General features: G+C 37.3%; 1 protein-coding gene across 4 annotated transcripts in view; it reads left to right on the top strand.

Moving 5' to 3' along the window:
* The window catches only part of CDK14 (cyclin dependent kinase 14), a 350,786-nt gene that overhangs the window by 210,847 nt on the left and 122,084 nt on the right, over nt 1–17,855 (top strand). For all 4 annotated transcript variants that reach the window (XM_063151059.1, XM_063151053.1, XM_063151075.1 and 1 more), the window contains 2 exons: nt 1,877–1,940; nt 13,600–13,648. In XM_063151059.1, the coding sequence (XP_063007129.1) occupies nt 1,877–1,940; nt 13,600–13,648 (113 nt within the window). The remainder of the gene's footprint in view (nt 1–1,876; nt 1,941–13,599; nt 13,649–17,855) is intronic.

Genomic DNA, 17,855 nt, shown 5'->3' on the forward strand with positions numbered 1-17,855 from the left:
GAGAGCATTGTGCTCTCGCTAATAGCAATAAAGAGATGAACACGGGTGTTGTGGTGAATCAGGGCTGCAGGGCCAGGTTTATCTTATTCAAGTGGCAATTAAGACATATCACAAGGACTGAAAGCAATGTGCTACAAACAATATTTACAAATAAAATCGGTGAATTTGCATACCTAAATAGCTGTGTGAATGTATACTCTATAGCTGCAGTGATACTGTCACCTTTGTCACCTTAGTGCTCTGCTTTCACCTTCTACTGATCATACCACATCCATTTGCCTATTGTATATGATTGTAGAGAAAAAATAGATGAATATTCTTAGATTAGGAACATGACTATTTTAAACTGCTCAACAAATTTGAGACCTTAGACTCATAAAGCAAAGCTCATAAGTAAAAATTATATCTGTTTTAGAGTTCATTTACTTTTGTCTCAAGTTTTTAAGTTCATTTCTAAATTTAATTTCATAAATTTCTGGGAGAGTTTAAGAAAAACTTTTTGTGTTTTACCTTGCCGTTCCTGCTTCTAAGAATTTTTTTCAGCTTGAATTTATCAATGTGAAGAAATGTTTACATACCTTAAGGAATGAAACAGGTGTTCTAGAGTGGTGTACTTCCTCTAATGCTCCTAAGTCATATGTATATTGCAGCAAACAAAATTTTAAAATATCTCTTCAGTTCCAAATGATTTGGAGTAGATGTTGTTTTTTCACATTTTTTGGACCAAAGATTTTTATGCTAACTTTGGGGTTGCTTCATATAATGTAAGTGACCACAGAATGTCACAAGGACTCAAGATATGCATGTCCAAAAGATTTATTCAGATGACCTGCAGTGCAGATAGGGGCAGCTGGGAGGGGCTTTTGTACATTGATAATGCAAAACAAGCACCAGACTAATGTGAATTACTTTCACTCAGAATATCAACCTTTTATTCCAGGGCCTGAGCTTTTAATAGATATTCAAAAGAATATCTATTCATTTTCATTCATGTTAGAAATTGAGTGCAAATTTTTGAAAAGAAAGATCCTACTAGTGAAATATTAAATTCCACAGTTTGTTCAGAAATGTGTTTCTAGAGCTGGTAATTTAAGTGTTCCTCCTGGCTTTACTTAAAGCAAGTCTTGACAGTTACTTGCCATGAAGAGAAGCAGGTTTGGGAGAACTACTTAGAGCAGTTCTCTCCCTTTGATTGCTGCTTGTGTCAAGGGCATGGAGAGCGAACCTCTCACGGGAACAGAGAATATGAGATGCATGTGAGAAGTGTAAATACTTTGATGCTGTAAGTTGGTCTGACTTACATTACAAGAAGGAGGAGAGTTGAAGTGAATAGAGACAAAGCATAATGCACGAGTCAAAGTCTATCTCCTAAGAATTTACTATTTTTATGTGTACTGCATTTTTATGTATTTTTATGTGTATGTTAAAATAAAAACACTTTGCTATGCATTCTTGTTCATGCCACACTCTTGATAATCCTCTTTACCATCTGTGTAAATCTTCTATCCTAGCATCTATTTATATCTGTTTGTCTTATCTAAATTTCTGAGGATTGAAGTTATTTCTGAGCTAAGTTATCTAGCCTCTGTAACCAATACTCTCAGATAGCCTGATCCTTGTCAATGAAAAGTAGCTTTAACATCTATTGGTTAAAGAGGCAGTGTGACAGGAACATTGCACTCCCATTCTGCTTTATAGACTCCACCGGTACCTTGGAAATGCTGTAAGCATTTAACCTTTTGTACTTTCTTCCTCTTCATCCCCCAGTGAAGAAGCCTATTTGAAGTTTGGATTGTGCTTTCTACAGTGCTATGACTTGTTAAGTCTTTTCCATTAAATCAACATTTTTTAAAATTTTTTTTTTTTTTGCGTATAGGTACTTGGAACACCCAACGAAGATACGTGGCCTGGAGTCCACTCTTTACCCCATTTCAAACCAGGTAGGTTGAAGCACCAAGTTCCTCCAAATTCCCTCTCTGGAAGTACACAACAGAGATAATTACATCCCTGACCACAAGAGACCAAAATGACCTGGTGTGCAGCGTGTGAACCATGATTATCTTCTTCCAGTTGTTTACTTTTATTGTGCTCAGGGTGGAAGATTTTCTTTTGTTTAATTTCTTCCCATTCTGTTTTGTTTTCTTCTGTTTGTTGCAGCATGATCCCTGACCTGCTTGCATTCCTCAGCCACTGAGAACTGTACCTTTCAGGCTGCTAGTGTGCTGAGTCTCTATTAGGATTACTTTTCCAGCAGAGCACACCAAACTTTGACAAAGCTGAAGTTATTACTAGATCATCTATTAGTTATTACTAGATCATCTTTCTGCAAAGATACTAATTTTAATTTTTAAATATATGTTGTATTTGCAGTTGTCATACTATACAACCATCCTTGAAAAACTGTTTCACCATCTGATACCTTTTTGTGAGGGGGAGCACTTTTTCTCCTAGAGAACAGGAGGATGTGGGCAGCTTCATTATGCCATGCTATGTGTGCATGGTTATGTTTGCAATATATATTGTATGTAAGTATGTATGTATGTAGTATGTATGTAATATATATATATATATAGTCTAGTGAACTTCTGAGTGGGACTCTTAGATGATTTTTTTAAATATGGCAAAGCAGTAGAATGAGTAGGCAGGAGATGAGGCAGAGGAGTTGTAAAGGACAAATAGATCTAGATAGCTCCCAAAATAAGAGAAAAACAAATTTATTGTAGGGTTTACTCTGATAGCCTTGAAAAATAGGAATGCAGACAGCTCTCTTGCACATTGCTTTTTAGTCTCTGTCCTACTGCTGCCTTACTGCTGTATAGTGAAATCACACTCTAGTGAATTAGTAGAAACTTTAACAGTCATTCACTGAAATACTAAAAATACTGCAGTGTTCTCCGCTTAAACTCTGTGTCATTAAGTTTACAAGGTTTTGTGTTTCTCATTCTTGATACGGATTGAATGATACAGAATCCTTACAGAAATGTAGTGGTGTGTAAAAACAGCCCGAAAACATTGGTTTTAGCAAGAATAGTAAAGAGAAGGAAAAAGGCTGAAGGTGTCAGTGACTGCTCTTTGGGTTGGTTTGTTTTTCTTTTTCTGTGAGGTACAGGAAAGTTTTGAACAGTAGATGGCAGCCAAGAAATGTCCTGGTTTCGTTTTTCGGTTTGGCTTCCAAGTGCGTCAGGGGATGTGGGTTTATTACCACAGAAGAACATCAGGAAATAAATCCACTGTAGGCACATCATTAAATCTAATTTTTATACCGGCATTGTGTTAGAATTGCTCTTATTTTCTCCATCCCAGACTCTGGATTTTTTCAGCTATGAATACATAATTTTTATACAAATGCAGAATGGGGACAGCAAGAAAGTGCCTCCAAGACAGAAAATGGTCACTCAGTATTTTCACCATTTCTCCATGGTGTGGCCTTTGTTTTCTGAGATCCTTTCCACATCTGTGAAGTATGTAGATTTGTAAGTCAGAGTAATTTCTATTCTTGCTGGCAATAATTTAAACTTTTTAGGGCCTGTTAATATAAAGCACTGAGCTCCGTAATTCTCTTACACTGTGGTGGTCTGGGAGCACTCAAAAAATAAAATCCCTGCTCTGTACACATAATGTGTTGTGCACCCTCTATCCTTGATGACCTTGGTAAAAGGATTTTTTGTTTGCCTTATGATTCCTTATTTGCTGTTTTTAGAAATTACAGCAATAGGAAGCATCATCTAACTGGACAACCAAAACTGGCTTGCATACCCCAAAACTGATTTATGCTGGTAAATGTGGAATTGTTAGAGCAGCAAAACACATCCCTCTGGGATCATTCTGGGGCACCAGCACCTAAGGTATGCTCTGCAAAAAATGCTCTGACCTGAGCTGGGCTGGAATAAACACGATTTGCTCTGGCCTTTACGGTTGTTGGAGATGTTTGGTCATGGACACCAGGTTCTCTGTCCTTCTTTAAAATGTGCTTTCCTTCATGCTGTTCTGTGCACAAAAGCTTTCTGGCTATGGTAAGGCTGCTGCATCATCTTCTACAGGTGCTCAACCACCCATGCTCCCCTCCCTGATGGTCTGAAATTGCTCTTACGCTCCAGCTTTCCTGACTGACTTCTTAGGAGCAAAAATGAAAGTTGAAGCTTTAATCATACATTTAACAGTTGGACTCAATGGTCCATGTGGGTTCCTTCCAGCTCAGAATATTATGTGATTCTTTGGAGATGACTTAATCTGTTCCTTTTCCTAGCAAAAGAGTGAAGTATCCTGAAATGTCTTGCCAAATCTGAACCAATTCCATTATTCTTGAAGATTTTTGAAATTACTGTATTTAAATATATGAGATATGGGCTTAAGTGTCTCCTGTGCTTTGCATGTGTTAGTAAGTTTTTAAACTGATAGCTGCTAACAGTAACTGTGATAAATTGAGAAGTGCAGAGAGCATTGGTAAGGATGGCAACATTCACTCAGGCAAGGCTTTAATTCTATAAACTTGAGCATAAAACAAAAGCATTTGAACAGAAAGTATCAGTGATAAATGATTATTGTAGTTTTTAAAATGCTGAGCACATTAAATGCCTGTGGATTTGGGAGAACTATTGAGAGTCAACACAGAATTTCATTGCATTTCTTGTTTGCATACAGACTTCAATAACTAATTTTCACACTGTGCTTTGATAAGGCACAGTCTTGTGCTGCAGAGAGCTAATCACAGCTTACTTGGAGAAACATGTCTGAGAAACTTGCTATTAGTCTCTACTACAGTGGCCAAGGGTCTTGATTATTGTGGAAAGCATCCAGTGCTTTAAAAACTATGATCTCTGATATCTTAATATGTGGGAACATTTCTAAGCCTGAATAATAAATATGTTCCTAAGGCTAGTTATGGATGGCTCTAGGTCATTTAAACCCCTGACCTAGGTGATTTTAACAGCTTATAATAGTGAAAATAAAATGGTTGTAGTTTTGTTTGCCATTTAAAAAGTCAGAAAACAACTTGTATTTTATCTGCCTGCGTTGAGATTTCTTACTGTCTTACAAATGCTCCAAGTAATATATAAGACACTTAAAGCTAAAAAACACTTCAGGACTATTGCAGTAACTTTGGGTTACCTCTGTGATTCCCTTTGAAGCTGTTATGGATGCCATAATCTTGAGAGGGTCCTCCTGTACTAGGAATCATCATTTCATTGGTCTCATCACCAAAGAATCCCAGACATTCTGGATGGCTGTGACAGTAATTATCTGCCCTCAAACAGGAAAACAGTTTGAGGGAATTATGAAAAAGTGCTAGTTGCTGGTTCAATAAAATCCTGATGTTTCAACAAAATCTTGATGTTTCCTCCACACAAGAAGCCCCCTGTTTCAGGCTGTTGGACAGAGACAATGATGAACATGTCTAGATTTGGAGAACATGTTTTCACTATTCACTCTTTTGTTGCAATACTTTAGGAAATATGTAGATATGCTGAGCTGAAACAGATTCAAACACCAATCATATCCTGTATCTCCAGTAATTCATTAAAGCATTAAAGTAGACAAGACATTACCTATGGCTTGTCTATATGAGTAGTGAAGCAGTATTCCCAAACAAGCTGCTTCCTTGCCAGTCTTGTGTCCAAGTCTTCCTGATTTTTTGAGCATTATGTTCTTCATGTTATTAAATCTCCCTTTTTTTTTTTTTAGTCTGGAGTCCTATCAACTTTTCCTCTCCAGCCATTTCTCCTGGATTGAGTCTTGTCCAAATAAATGAGCAGGATAAGCCTTTGGATAAATATCTACACTTAAGTCAAGTTTTCACTTTTCTGACATTCTCAGTGAGTGTTTGGGACTGATGCTGTGTAACCCCCATCCTGGGAAGTTAAGTAGAGATTTATCAGGAGGAACTGTCAGTGAGTAAAATGGGAGAAGGTCAGATATGGTCTCAATAGAAGATAAATGAAGTGTCCATGGCGAAGAAGAGATGGTAATGGTCAAGGAGAGGAAGGAACTTGTTAGGAAGGGGGAAAAAACATGAGAATGCTTTGTAATGTTCACTGTGCATCAGTTTCTTCACAATACCGTTTCTAGGTGAAAGAAAGTTAAATATTTAATCTTGGCCTGATGGTGTAGGAGCCTGAACCTCACAATATTCCACAAGTGATCAGATACAATGGAGGGTAATACACCTGAAAAGGTGCCTTTATGAGACAATAGAAACATCTGCTGAGCACTGATTTTTAAATGAGAATCCTTAAAGCCAGGATGAAAAGAGGTAAGAGAGAGTCTCTCCTTAAAGAGAAAGCAGAACACAAAAAGTGAGAAAAAAAGCATTCATAGGAAATTGTACATAACATGGATTTTGCCAGGGACTGATGGGTACTTCGTGGATTTATTAAAAACTCACAAATCTATGATAGACAAAAGCACTGCAGAGCTGGTGTTCTAACTCAAGATCTCTACTTCCCAGGTGATCAATAAATATAGATTTGGTTTAGAAATATGATCTGCCTACATGCATCTTAACAGCTGATTGACAGCCAGATATTTTCCAAAAGATTAAGTCTTCATTTAGAGTAGGGCTGGACTGAGAGACTGAACTCCTTTAGCACAAACACATGAACATCCTGTACATGAAAGCATATGGCTTTTTAAACTTCTGTAACAGTTTTTCCTATAGAGTTTCTCCAAAGCCTGTCAACATTTTGTTACCTGCTGAGTCAACATCTTGCTTGTTTACCTCTGCATTGGTACCAGGGAGTGCTCCCAGGCAATGTGGGAGCCTCTGCTGTGAGAGTGTCAGAGCAGCCTCAGGATTGCCTTTACCTCATGACAATTAGCACTTACAAATAATTAATTCCTGGGCATTAGGCAGCTTCCTTAGGGTTAGGAAGTTGGTGTGGGCCAGGGGCTGTTCCCTGTTCCCATCTCCTGTGTTGGAGGATGGAAGAGGGAGGTGCTGCAGCAGTGCCACAGGACAGGGATGGTGTCTCAGCCAAACAGTCTCAAACTCATTTAAATTTCTGCTGTAGATGTAGTCTTCAAGGGTTTGAGTACTTGAAGAAAGGAGGGCAATTTGCAAAGGAGAATTAATTTTGAATTCCTCCCCCTCTTTTGCCAAAACAAAACTGTATTATTTAGTGTTTCTTCAATCTGTGGTATCCACAACCCAAGGGAAGCAGAGTTGTCAGTGTTTTCACCATTCTTTAAACAAAATTACATTAGGCTGAAAAGTTGAAGTGACTTATTGTGTGTGCAGGGGAGGCAAGGTGAGCTCTGCTAAAAGGTGGAACCATTTAATGTAGGACTCCAATGCTTCAGACAATGATGGGTATTAAAATTACATTTTCTACTCATGTTCAGGAGGGAATCTAGAAAACAGCACATATCTTCCTCTTTACACAAACTGTGCTCTTCTAAAGCAAATAGGAGGGAGAAGAGGGGACAGGATGGAGGGGAGGGAGTAATTTTTCTCAAGATGTTTGGCATTCAAAACTCCAAAGTCTAGCTCATGTATTTGGTAAAACTCTGGTTATAATTGAACTTCAGCAAAAACTCTAATTGCTGCAAATATGACAGTGCTTGACAATTTTCTTGTCAATATGGATGCTTGCCTTTATATCTTTAGCTAACATAGTTTGAATAATTTTAGCACTGAATCTCTACTAAAAATGGTACATGTCTTATATATCACAATACAGTGTTAGTCACATTAGAGTTTAATTTAAATATAAAGAAAACTCTTTCAGAGAAAGAATGAATTAGACTTTTCAAAATATTAATTATGGTGATGTTTAAATATTTGCATTTAAGCTAATCACATTTGGTTTTAAATAGAGAAGAACATTAATCAAGGAATGCATATTAGCCATCATGTTTTGATTAGCAACATAAAAAATACCTTGAAGTCAAACTGCATTTTAAGTTCTTTGGTTTAGACTAGAAGCTGATTATCAATACTGTTAAAAAGAAGCTAAATTGTAGTGTGCCTCTAATTCCTTCTGTAGCTTTTCTTGTCTATCCTAGGTCCTTTTAAAGCAAACATGGCAAAGGTATAACAGTTCATCTGTTGTTCTGACTGATAAAAGTGGAAAAAACCCTCATCTTGTTTTATGTCACTTTAAATGCAAGTGCTTATTTTTTTCAATTCTCACAGCAGACCAGTATTGCTGCAGTGGTCTGCTAATAAGCTCACTAGTGAGTTCTGCTGAAACTGGCTTCTGTTTGAACCTGCCCTTGATGCAGGGCTGTCAGATGGAGCATGTTTATCAGGCAGATAATGATGTTTGCACTGCAAATCCACTGAACATGTGGGTTGTGGGCACAAGTGAGTATGCACATATAACAGGGATGCTGTAGGGTGGTTGTCTAAAGGAAAAGAAGAGAGAAAGAAAAGAGAGAGAAATAGGAGGAGAGAAAAGAAAGAAAGAGGAAGAGAAGAAAGAAAGAGAAGGAAAGAAAGTGAGAAGGAAAGAAGGAAGGAAAGAAAGAAAAAGAAAAGAAAGAAAGAAAAAGAAAAGAATGAAAAAGGGCGGAAGGAAGGAATTCTTTTTCTAAGACCACTTAGTACTGCTGAGTGCAATGGATGATCTTTCTGTCCAGGCTTTTTTTTTTTCCCCCTAGACATTCAAACTGGCCAGAATTTGGAAGCTGTTGTTTTAAAAACACAATTTTTTTGATGCATCAAGTTGGTCAAATTAACAAGCCCAAGAAATTCCCTCCCTCTCTTCCTCAGGTTGCTCACTTCTGCTTCCATTTTGCAGTTGTAACTCCAATAGCCTCTTGATGCTAGTTTGTGGGGCACCGTCCCAAAAACTTCCTTGGCAAAGGAGGCATTGAGTGAGCTGTGCTGCAAGGGCTGAGGCAAAGAGCAGCTCAGGTCCTTGTGCTGCCAGAAGAAGGTTTGTGCAGCTGCCCCACTCACCAGGTCTGAGCAGGGTGTGTGCAGTGCCCAGCAGAACAGTGACCCTTGCTTCTGAGCTGGTTCTGAGGCTGTGGGAGGGACATGTCAGCCTTGTTCTCTTGGACATCCTGAGAGTAAAAATTATGCTACATCTTTCCAGTAACAAATAGGAATACTCTATGTTAGCTCTTATTTATGTAGTCCTATACAGGCATCTCTTTACACTGCATTTAATTGTGGACATGCCACTTCTAAGAAGCAAATAGTAAACACTCTAGGGTGCTGTGCAATTTAAACTAAACTAAAAATCTCTTCCTTCTTTTGTTTCACATAAGCAAAAATTCACCTTTTCCTAGGTGAAATACAGCACCCTTCTCATCCCTAGGTGAAAAGCCAGCTCTGTAACAGTGAGACATAGCTGGTAGTGAGGATGATAACTGCATCTTTGGGATAAAAATGCAGTGAATCAAATTTTGTTTCCTGAATTTGTTCCCAAAAGATTGGCAAATATTGAAGTGTTTGCATAAAGGAAATTAAAATCACAATTTTTACTTTAAATTTCAGTTGTGCTCACTGTGTTGTCCTTCCAGAGTTTTCATTTAAAAGCCCACATTTAATAATAATGTATAAAAATTTGAACTCTCATATATATATTCCTACAATTTGAACTGTAAAAATTCAAAATACATCTGAGATCAAATCCTGATCTGTGAACATACATTTTTTAATTTTCATACAGTTTCTTTAATGTCAGCCTGATGAGAGTGAGCAGCTGCCTCAGCACGAGGGTGCACCTTGTGTTGCTGAGAATGGTGTGCACATGCTGGAGGATGGCTGTGTGGATGGGTGACCATGGGAGTGTCTGCATGAAATTTTCACATGTGCATGTTTGCTTTCCAGTTCTGAGGGAGAGGTATTTTTTGCTACACAGAGTTTCCTCCACAAGGTTGGACTGAGATTGTGATTGTCAGTGTTGTCTCTCAGTATGTCAGGCAAAGATTTCTTTTGTGGGGGAGCATTCATGGTAATTCTGCAGAATTCCCAATCTCATATACAGACTTATATTACTGTTCTTTATGAACATATCAGTCGTAGCTTCTGAAAAAAGAAATATCAAAGCTATATGCTTGAAAGTATCATAGAATGTAATTTTGTGCAGTTGGTCACAGTCAGGTATGTATAGCTTTAGATTTGGTTTTATTGCATCCATGGAGCAGTAAAGGACTGAGGCATTCAAACAGGTGTGTGAGAGTTGTTCACTCTGAACAGTGACTCAGAAGCAAACTTGGGGATGTAATTGTGAGACTGAATTCTGGTTCTGTGAAAAATCAGCAAAAGCAAGAAACACTAAGATAAAAATTTTGAAGTAAAGTTACCTCTTTTTTGCTTGGGGTGGCAAGTTTGGTGGTTTGAGGTATATAATTTTGTGGTTTTATAGTTTCATGAAAAACTGCACATAGTGGAGGAGCTCAAGGACAAGATTATTGTAGCTTCTCTGTTCTGGCAACTCTGAAACCAAAATCAGCTGGTTTCACTGCTTTTTTATTCTCTAATGGATGAATTCAGAAGAATACTATGAGCTGGCACGTACATGGAGCTGGACTTAATTAACACAATAGTCCCATCTAATTATCTTGTCCCTGAAAGTTAGTAAGACTGGTTGGAGCCATGACCACAAAATTATGTAGAAAAATGTGAGCTGTTCTTTTATCAATGCGTGGTTCTTTTCTGCATAAAGCATGTGAAGAAAGCAGCCTCTAATCTGCCTGAGTAGAGAGGAAAGGTTTGATACAATAGTTAGGAGAAGCAGGGTTTGCAGTCACAGCATATTCAATGGAGTTTGAAATGAAGGACTATGGAATAAACCTTTGCCTCTCCACAGACAGGGTTTTGCCCTCTCCATGTCTTCCCCACCAGTTTTCTCTCTTCCTGCCTGATAAATATGTAAGGTACTTACTTAAAAAGGTGTTTGGACTGGAACTGTAGAGAGCAAAGGAAGATCCCTTTGAGAAGTTTGTTTTGCTCATGTGTGTCCCTTATAGCATTTCCATAACTGCTTCCAGTGTATCATTTTTTCAGTAAAAATTCATCTGGCATAGCAATAGTTTTCCAGGTTTTTTTGCAGAACTGGAACAGATCTTTGGGCATAAAAGCCTTAAGGTAATTTGGCCAAATGGTTAACTCTGGGGCTTTCCTCCCACAGTAAAAATAGCTTAAATTAATTAAAATAAATACCAGATACTCTGGTCAACAAAATGTGTTGTGTATGATACTTCTCAAATGTTGTAAGTGGATGCAGCTCTGTTGAAGTCAGTGTTGCTGTGCCAGTTTGAACCAGCTCAGTATCTGACCAAAACATATTGCAGAATGACAGATAAAATCAAAATCTGTTTCTCTCTAGGTCCAGGTTACCTTTTCAGCACTGCTTCAAGTCAGTTCAATTCTCTTTCCACACAGATTTTTCTGCAGCAAAACAGATTAATGTGCAAATTTGCAGTTTATTAGCTGAACTCCCATGTGTATCTCAGACATGTTATTACACAGCACTGTCCAGCTGCATTTTATTTTTCAGTCCCTTGTCATAAATGAATTGACAGTGTTATGGTTGGACAATTTACTTAATACAGAAGGTCTTTATTTTTTCCCCAATTTTTATACGTATCTATTTCCATATATTTATTTAATTCCTATTTGCAAACTAAAATTGAAGGGTTATAGTCCTGTAGCTTCCAGTTTCCAGTACACTTGTCACACATATCTAAAACGCTGTGATTTCATTTCTTTAACTGCATCAGTATGGTTAAAGCAACAAATCTTGTAAATGTGGTCTGCAGACACAGTTTTCAGGTCTGATTATCAGTAACTTCCAGTAGTGAATTCAATAAGATCTGAAGCAACTGCATTTGTTTTTTTACTTAAAGGGGCAAAAAACCTAAAAAAATAGGTATAACAAAGAAAATCAAGGCATCCACATTGATGCTAGGAATTTGCTTCTGCCTTGGTTTTGGCATCTTTAGAACTGACTGTATATGAAGTGTACATGACAACTTTAGAAATGATACAAGCAAGTATACAAATACAGGAATTTGAACACAACTCCTTTGAAGTTACATTTACAGCTGTTTTTCACAGCAAGATGCATGCATACCTGTGTGTATATATATATATATATAAAATACTATTGCAGCTGTACAGTGGGTCTGTTAAGTGTCAGGCACATGGGTGGAGAGGAAGCAAATATTTTTTTCTTTAGATTCTATGGAGTATTTTGTGAGTTTAGAACTTCTACACAGCAACTAATGCAATCACATTAGGGTAGTTGGCCAGGGTGAGTACCAGTCTACATGGCAGGATTTCTGTGCCACTAGTCTCCATGGAAAATGTTGCTCTGTTCTCCAGTAGAAGTTTGATGGGGTCTCTGGTGTCGAGATGACCCCGAGGTGTTAGAAAGTCTTTTTCCCAGCCCTGAGATTGAAGAAGACAACAGAATTCCTTGGCTCTCATTCTCAAGGCTGTTTATTTGCTCTTCTCTAATGCATTGTCTTTCTCCGACCTGCTGAGATCTGTCCAGCGTGTCGGTTCGTGCCACACTGACTGCCTTGGGGTGGTGTTATCTTTTTATACTAAAAACTGCGTGTACATTATTTGCAATAATTTTCCAGTACCTATCACCTATGTTAGACAGTTTGTCTCTACTCTAAACCAATCCAAAAGTGCCAACATCACAGCAGCAGATGGAGGACAACAAGAAGAAAGAGAAAGACAGAACATGCCCAAATACCTCTATCTTGCCTCCTGAACCTCCATTCTAAAACCCCCAAAATTCTATTTTTTCACCCTGTGATAAATTCACTAACATTCTACTCAAACTCCTGTGGCTTGGGCATCTTCACACAAAGTTGGTAGCTTTTTCCAAGGGCTGAAATCAAAGGCACAGGTGTCTTTGACTCTGTGCCGAGGTCTCCAAGCCCTCTGTCAGGGTTCTGAGTCCTCCAGGGCAGTCAGAGGAATTTCCTGGGTTCTGACAGAACTCATCTTTTGCTGCCTGAGGGGCACTTAACTCCTGTTGAAGAGGCTAATGAAGGACAGACCCTTCATTTCTGCACCAGCTTACAGAGTATCTTCCTTTTTCAGCTAGAGATCCCACTGCAGATCAAGCATCTTCTTAGATATGAGAGGAAAAATCCTTCTAGCTGAACTGAAGAACTTAATGTTGGAATAAATAAACTGTCATTGTTACTTCTGCTCATTATTTATATGTATTCTTTAGAAAATGGACTCTTATGTGTCCACCACATTCTGTGTGCCCCTGTGTGTCACAGAGACCCACACTTACTCTTATCCTGAGAAGCATAAAAATATGACAGTGAGGCTTCTTTGTCATGAAAAGAAAAAACTAGATTTCAGGCTTCTATTTTCCCATAGCATAATTGTGAAACTTTCCATTTCTGGTGATGCCACAGTAAATGAGCTTTAGGTCGTGCTGGTTTGGTTTGATTTGGTTTAACAAGTTGGGGGCTGTTTTGGTGTTTTGTTTTGGCATATTTTTTTTCCTCTGTTTGTATGGCAATTGTTCATAGGTTCTTTCCTTGTCTTAGGACTTGAGCTGCAGAAGATGCATAGAAAGATGATGAAATTATGAAAATTGACAGTAAATAAATATTTTTTAAATATAAACCCTGGGTTTAGTGAATAATTGAATATACCCCTTTTTCTTACAGAACGGTTTACACAGTACAGCCCTAAAAACCTTAGACAAGCATGGAATAAGTAAGTATTTTTTTTAATTGCACTTTTGACTCTTCAATGGTATACTGAAGTTATCATATCTAACTCAGAAGGGCTCTATTCTTTTCAAATAATCCATATTTGAATTGCCAGTTTCTTGTAAATAGGAAGGAACTGCATAGAATAATATTTTCTTCTTGGGGCTGTTGGCAAGTGTATTGAGCTCATGGAGAAATATTGTGTTATTGCTTTGGGCCATCAGTTTTGAATCTTGTTTTCTCTGTTCATCTATAAAAATCAGGAAACTTTTAAATAATGTGTTTCTAATCCACTTTTGAGTGTTGTTCCCACATGATCATCCCCTGTTGCCAGGTGCATCTGGCTATTGCTGTGAGCTGCTGACTATACTGTTGTAATCTTAATTATGAATGGAAAAACCTACTGTAAATTCACTACACTTTTCTTTTATTTCCCATTTCAATTTTTCCTTAATTTGCTCACATCTCCATCATATGGACGTTGGTATAAAGATATCATGCTCAAAGTCCAGAAAGGCTGCCTCAGGAGCGTTCAGATTGAATAACACACTACCAGCATTATTCTAAATAATCATCTGTGTAAAGTTTGCTAAAAGATTTCTCAGCACATGTAGAATCTTTGTAGACAGGATATTTGGACTGCACTCTCTTGAGCAATTAATAGCTTTTATAGTTTGAAGAAAGCATACATAGTTTGAATTGGATTATTTCAGCTATGTCAGCAACTTGTCTTGCCAGAAAACCTGTTTGAATTTTTCTCCACTCTGTTTTGACCAGAAGTTTTGAGCAAGGCTGAGCCTTTGCTGTACCACCATTTCTCTTTTCTTTCTGGTACTAATTCAAAATTTTATTTTTGCTACTACCTGGCTGTCTTGGAAAGTTACCAGAGAGTTCAAGAGATTAATCAGCAGGAGACTGTAACATCTCCAAGTTCACCACTGAAACTGAAGATACAAAATGTTTTGGTGAAGAAGCTTCCTTATTGTAAAGGAAAAAAAAAGTTATTAATAGAGTAGAAATCAAAATTTTTTATCAATATTCTTATTTATTAGCAGTGAAATGTGTCTACAACTGCATAAGCCATACTGTGGTCACTTTTCCAAAATGTGATTAAGTTTATATTCACTTTGCCATTCTATTAATTTTTTCTCTTTCTGCTCCTTCCCAAACCCATTTGTTCCAGGGTTTTCATTTTAAAAACCAACCAACAAACAAATAGAACAAAATCACAACAAACAAACAAAAAACCACAAAAAACCCCCCACCCCACCTTTTGAAATTGTGGTTGACAATTGAAGGAGGAAGAATCTCTTAATATAGCAGGGTTGTTGTTAAAAAACTTTTGGTATTAGTTGTTGAATGTAATACCATCAATGTTTGTCCTTTGAGTCAAAACCTGTACTTGTGTGGTGCCAGGCATCTTCCATGGCCCTGTGCTCACGTTGCAGGACTCCTGGGTCCTTCTTGGTTAGCAGGAACTTCACAGCTCCTGCAATGAGAAATAAAACTGGCACTGAAACCAACTCAGGCCTCCACAAAGGCATTAAGGGTCACTAGCCTGCATTAATTGACTTTCAGTATTCTATAGAAAAGTTCCTGGCTTATCCAGTTCAATCTAGGACCCTAATTTGGTGGCTTTCATGGATGAGGCCATCTCCTGTTTACTGTAGAGGGAACAACAGAAAGATTAACTCATATTTAGCTTTTGTAAATATCTCAGATAAATTATCTGTTGTGATCCTTGCAGACATCTTAAAATGTTTGACTGTACCTCAATCTTACTGCTTGGAATACAATTCAATTTCCTGAAAGTCACAGCTTTCCTTTTAAAAATTAAATCATTATAATGGCCTGTATCCCATCCTTTTAGAATCGCAAAAATTGCAAGTTGATTTTTTCTTTAAAAGTAGTAAGTGAAATTCAAAAGCTTGGAAGAAGCAATTATATTACAACATAGGCAATTAGATCTGGATTGGGAAAGAAGGACAAGGAAACTAATATTGATTTCAATGTGTTTGCTTGGAGGCATATATTTGCCTAAGTAATGTGAATAGATACTGGCATGCCCTTCCATCCATCCTGCAGGCCTGGACTGAAGTCTTTTTTCTGTATTTTAACAGCAGTTAGACTATTAAAATACAGCAGTTATGTATTAATAAGTACAATAATTGGTTTGAATTTGAAAAGTTGCTGTCTTATATTTCCTTCAAGACTAGTGCATGAAATTTCTCTATTCAAAAATACCACAAAAAAGAACAAAACCCAGTTTGCTTGAAACAGCTTCAGTCTCTTAAGATTTCATAATTGACACAAGTTCTGATCACATCACAGGCTGACTCAAATAAGACCAGAGCTTTTTAAATTCTATGAAACCTCTTCAAAAATATTTATACATTTTCAATGCTCTATACATAAAGGATTTGCAATTTTTCAGCTTAAATGAAGGGATTGAAAGCAATGACAATACATACAGTTCAGTGCTTCATATGGGTATTTCTACTATCATAGGAAATATTCAATGCCTCAAAATTATGTATCGTTTACATTTGAAATGTGAAGGGCTTTCTCTTTTTCCAGTGTAAATCTTTATCTGTGTGCTGTATTAGAGGGCTGCTTGCTTGCACAGCTGTAGTTAAGGATGTATAAACATTTCCATTAGAGACATCAAATTCCCAGGGGTTTGTAATCCAGCTGTAAAACTTAACACAGGGATACACTGATTCATTCCAGAAATTTTCTTTCTTTCTTATCACGTTTCAAAAAGCAGCAGTCTCCAGTCTTAAGTTAAAAAACCTTTTCAACTTCCTGATTTAATTTGTGGAAGATTTTTGGTGACACAAAATATGTCACATACTTACTTATTTTAAGGGCAATGAACATGAGACCTAAAATGGGGATAAAAGCATACAGACTTTTGTTTTTAAATATGCATTGGTTTTGGTACAGATTTCCCCTCAACATTGCAGTAGCTTTGAAAGATACACCTTAAAGAGCAGCGTTTATGGTCTTGTAAGGATTTACATGTATGATTAAACTTCTACTGATGCAAACTCCCACTGCTGCATTTTATAGGGGAGGAACTGCAATGCAAAAAAAATTAAAGAATTTTCACATAGAAACTGTACAGCAGTGACATTGAACTTCATGCTCCTGGATTGGAAGAGAACAGCTTTAACTTTCTAAACACAATGAAGTTTCACTATCTCCTGTTCCATCTTGCAGGCACAGGCTGATCCTTGTTCTTGTTTAAAAATATGGTTTGAGGTCATGGCACGTAAGGGTGGGAATATGGGTTTAGAAGCCTTCAAAGAGGCTTTTACCTCAAAATGTACATTTTAATTCAATTTATGTAAGGGGAGTTTAGTAGGAGGAAGAATAACACTCTTCCAGTATCTGTAAAACCAGCTTCATGTCTGTAAGGCCAAAGGAAGAGAGGCAAAAACCTCCAACCCCAAACCTTCCCAAAAGTCACACACAGTAGTTTGAGGGCAAAATAATTGCACCTGACCAACATCAGCTTCCACAAGATGATTTTAAAGGCAGAGCAGGATGATGGAAAGATATTGGATACAAGTCAATTTTGGTTTAATTCCTGGTTTAACTGGAAATTATTCAAAAGCCCGGAATTTAACAGCAATGACAAAGTGAAACCTAGCAGGATCATTATATGTCAGATCCCTTAAATTCTTAAAATAGAATTGGTTAATATTAGAGGCTACTTTGGGAAGTGTTTGAGGCAAATAAAATAACTTCTACTTACAGTAAATTAAGTTCTTTGGAGACTTTAGCACTGACTTTCTTTACTGGTTGTCAAACTACTTAAAGAATGTAGAGAATTTATTAGATAAGATGGAATCTATACATTTTGTGGTAATGCTTATAAAGTTAAGAAACAAAATTTGCATTGATGTTTGCTTCTATCTAGTACGAAGCTTCACCTCTATAGCATGACATAACATACTGTGGAATGTAATTATAAAATACTGGCCTAAAGAGAACTAAGATGTGGTAATCTGATCTTCCTATAGACCTCACAATTATATTTCCACTTTTTTTCCTGAACTTTTCTGTTCAATTATCTCTACACAATAAAAACCAAGAACAGCTCTGCCTCCAGAATGCAATGCAACCTCTTTCAATTTGCAAAGGCTTCTCCACAATAATAAACCCTTACAGAAGAATAACAAAAGAGAACTAATTATCCTTGTGTA

The sequence above is a fragment of the Melospiza melodia genome, chromosome 1, assembly GCF_035770615.1.
Source record: "Melospiza melodia melodia isolate bMelMel2 chromosome 1, bMelMel2.pri, whole genome shotgun sequence".
In the NCBI taxonomy this organism is placed as follows: domain Eukaryota; kingdom Metazoa; phylum Chordata; class Aves; order Passeriformes; family Passerellidae; genus Melospiza; species Melospiza melodia.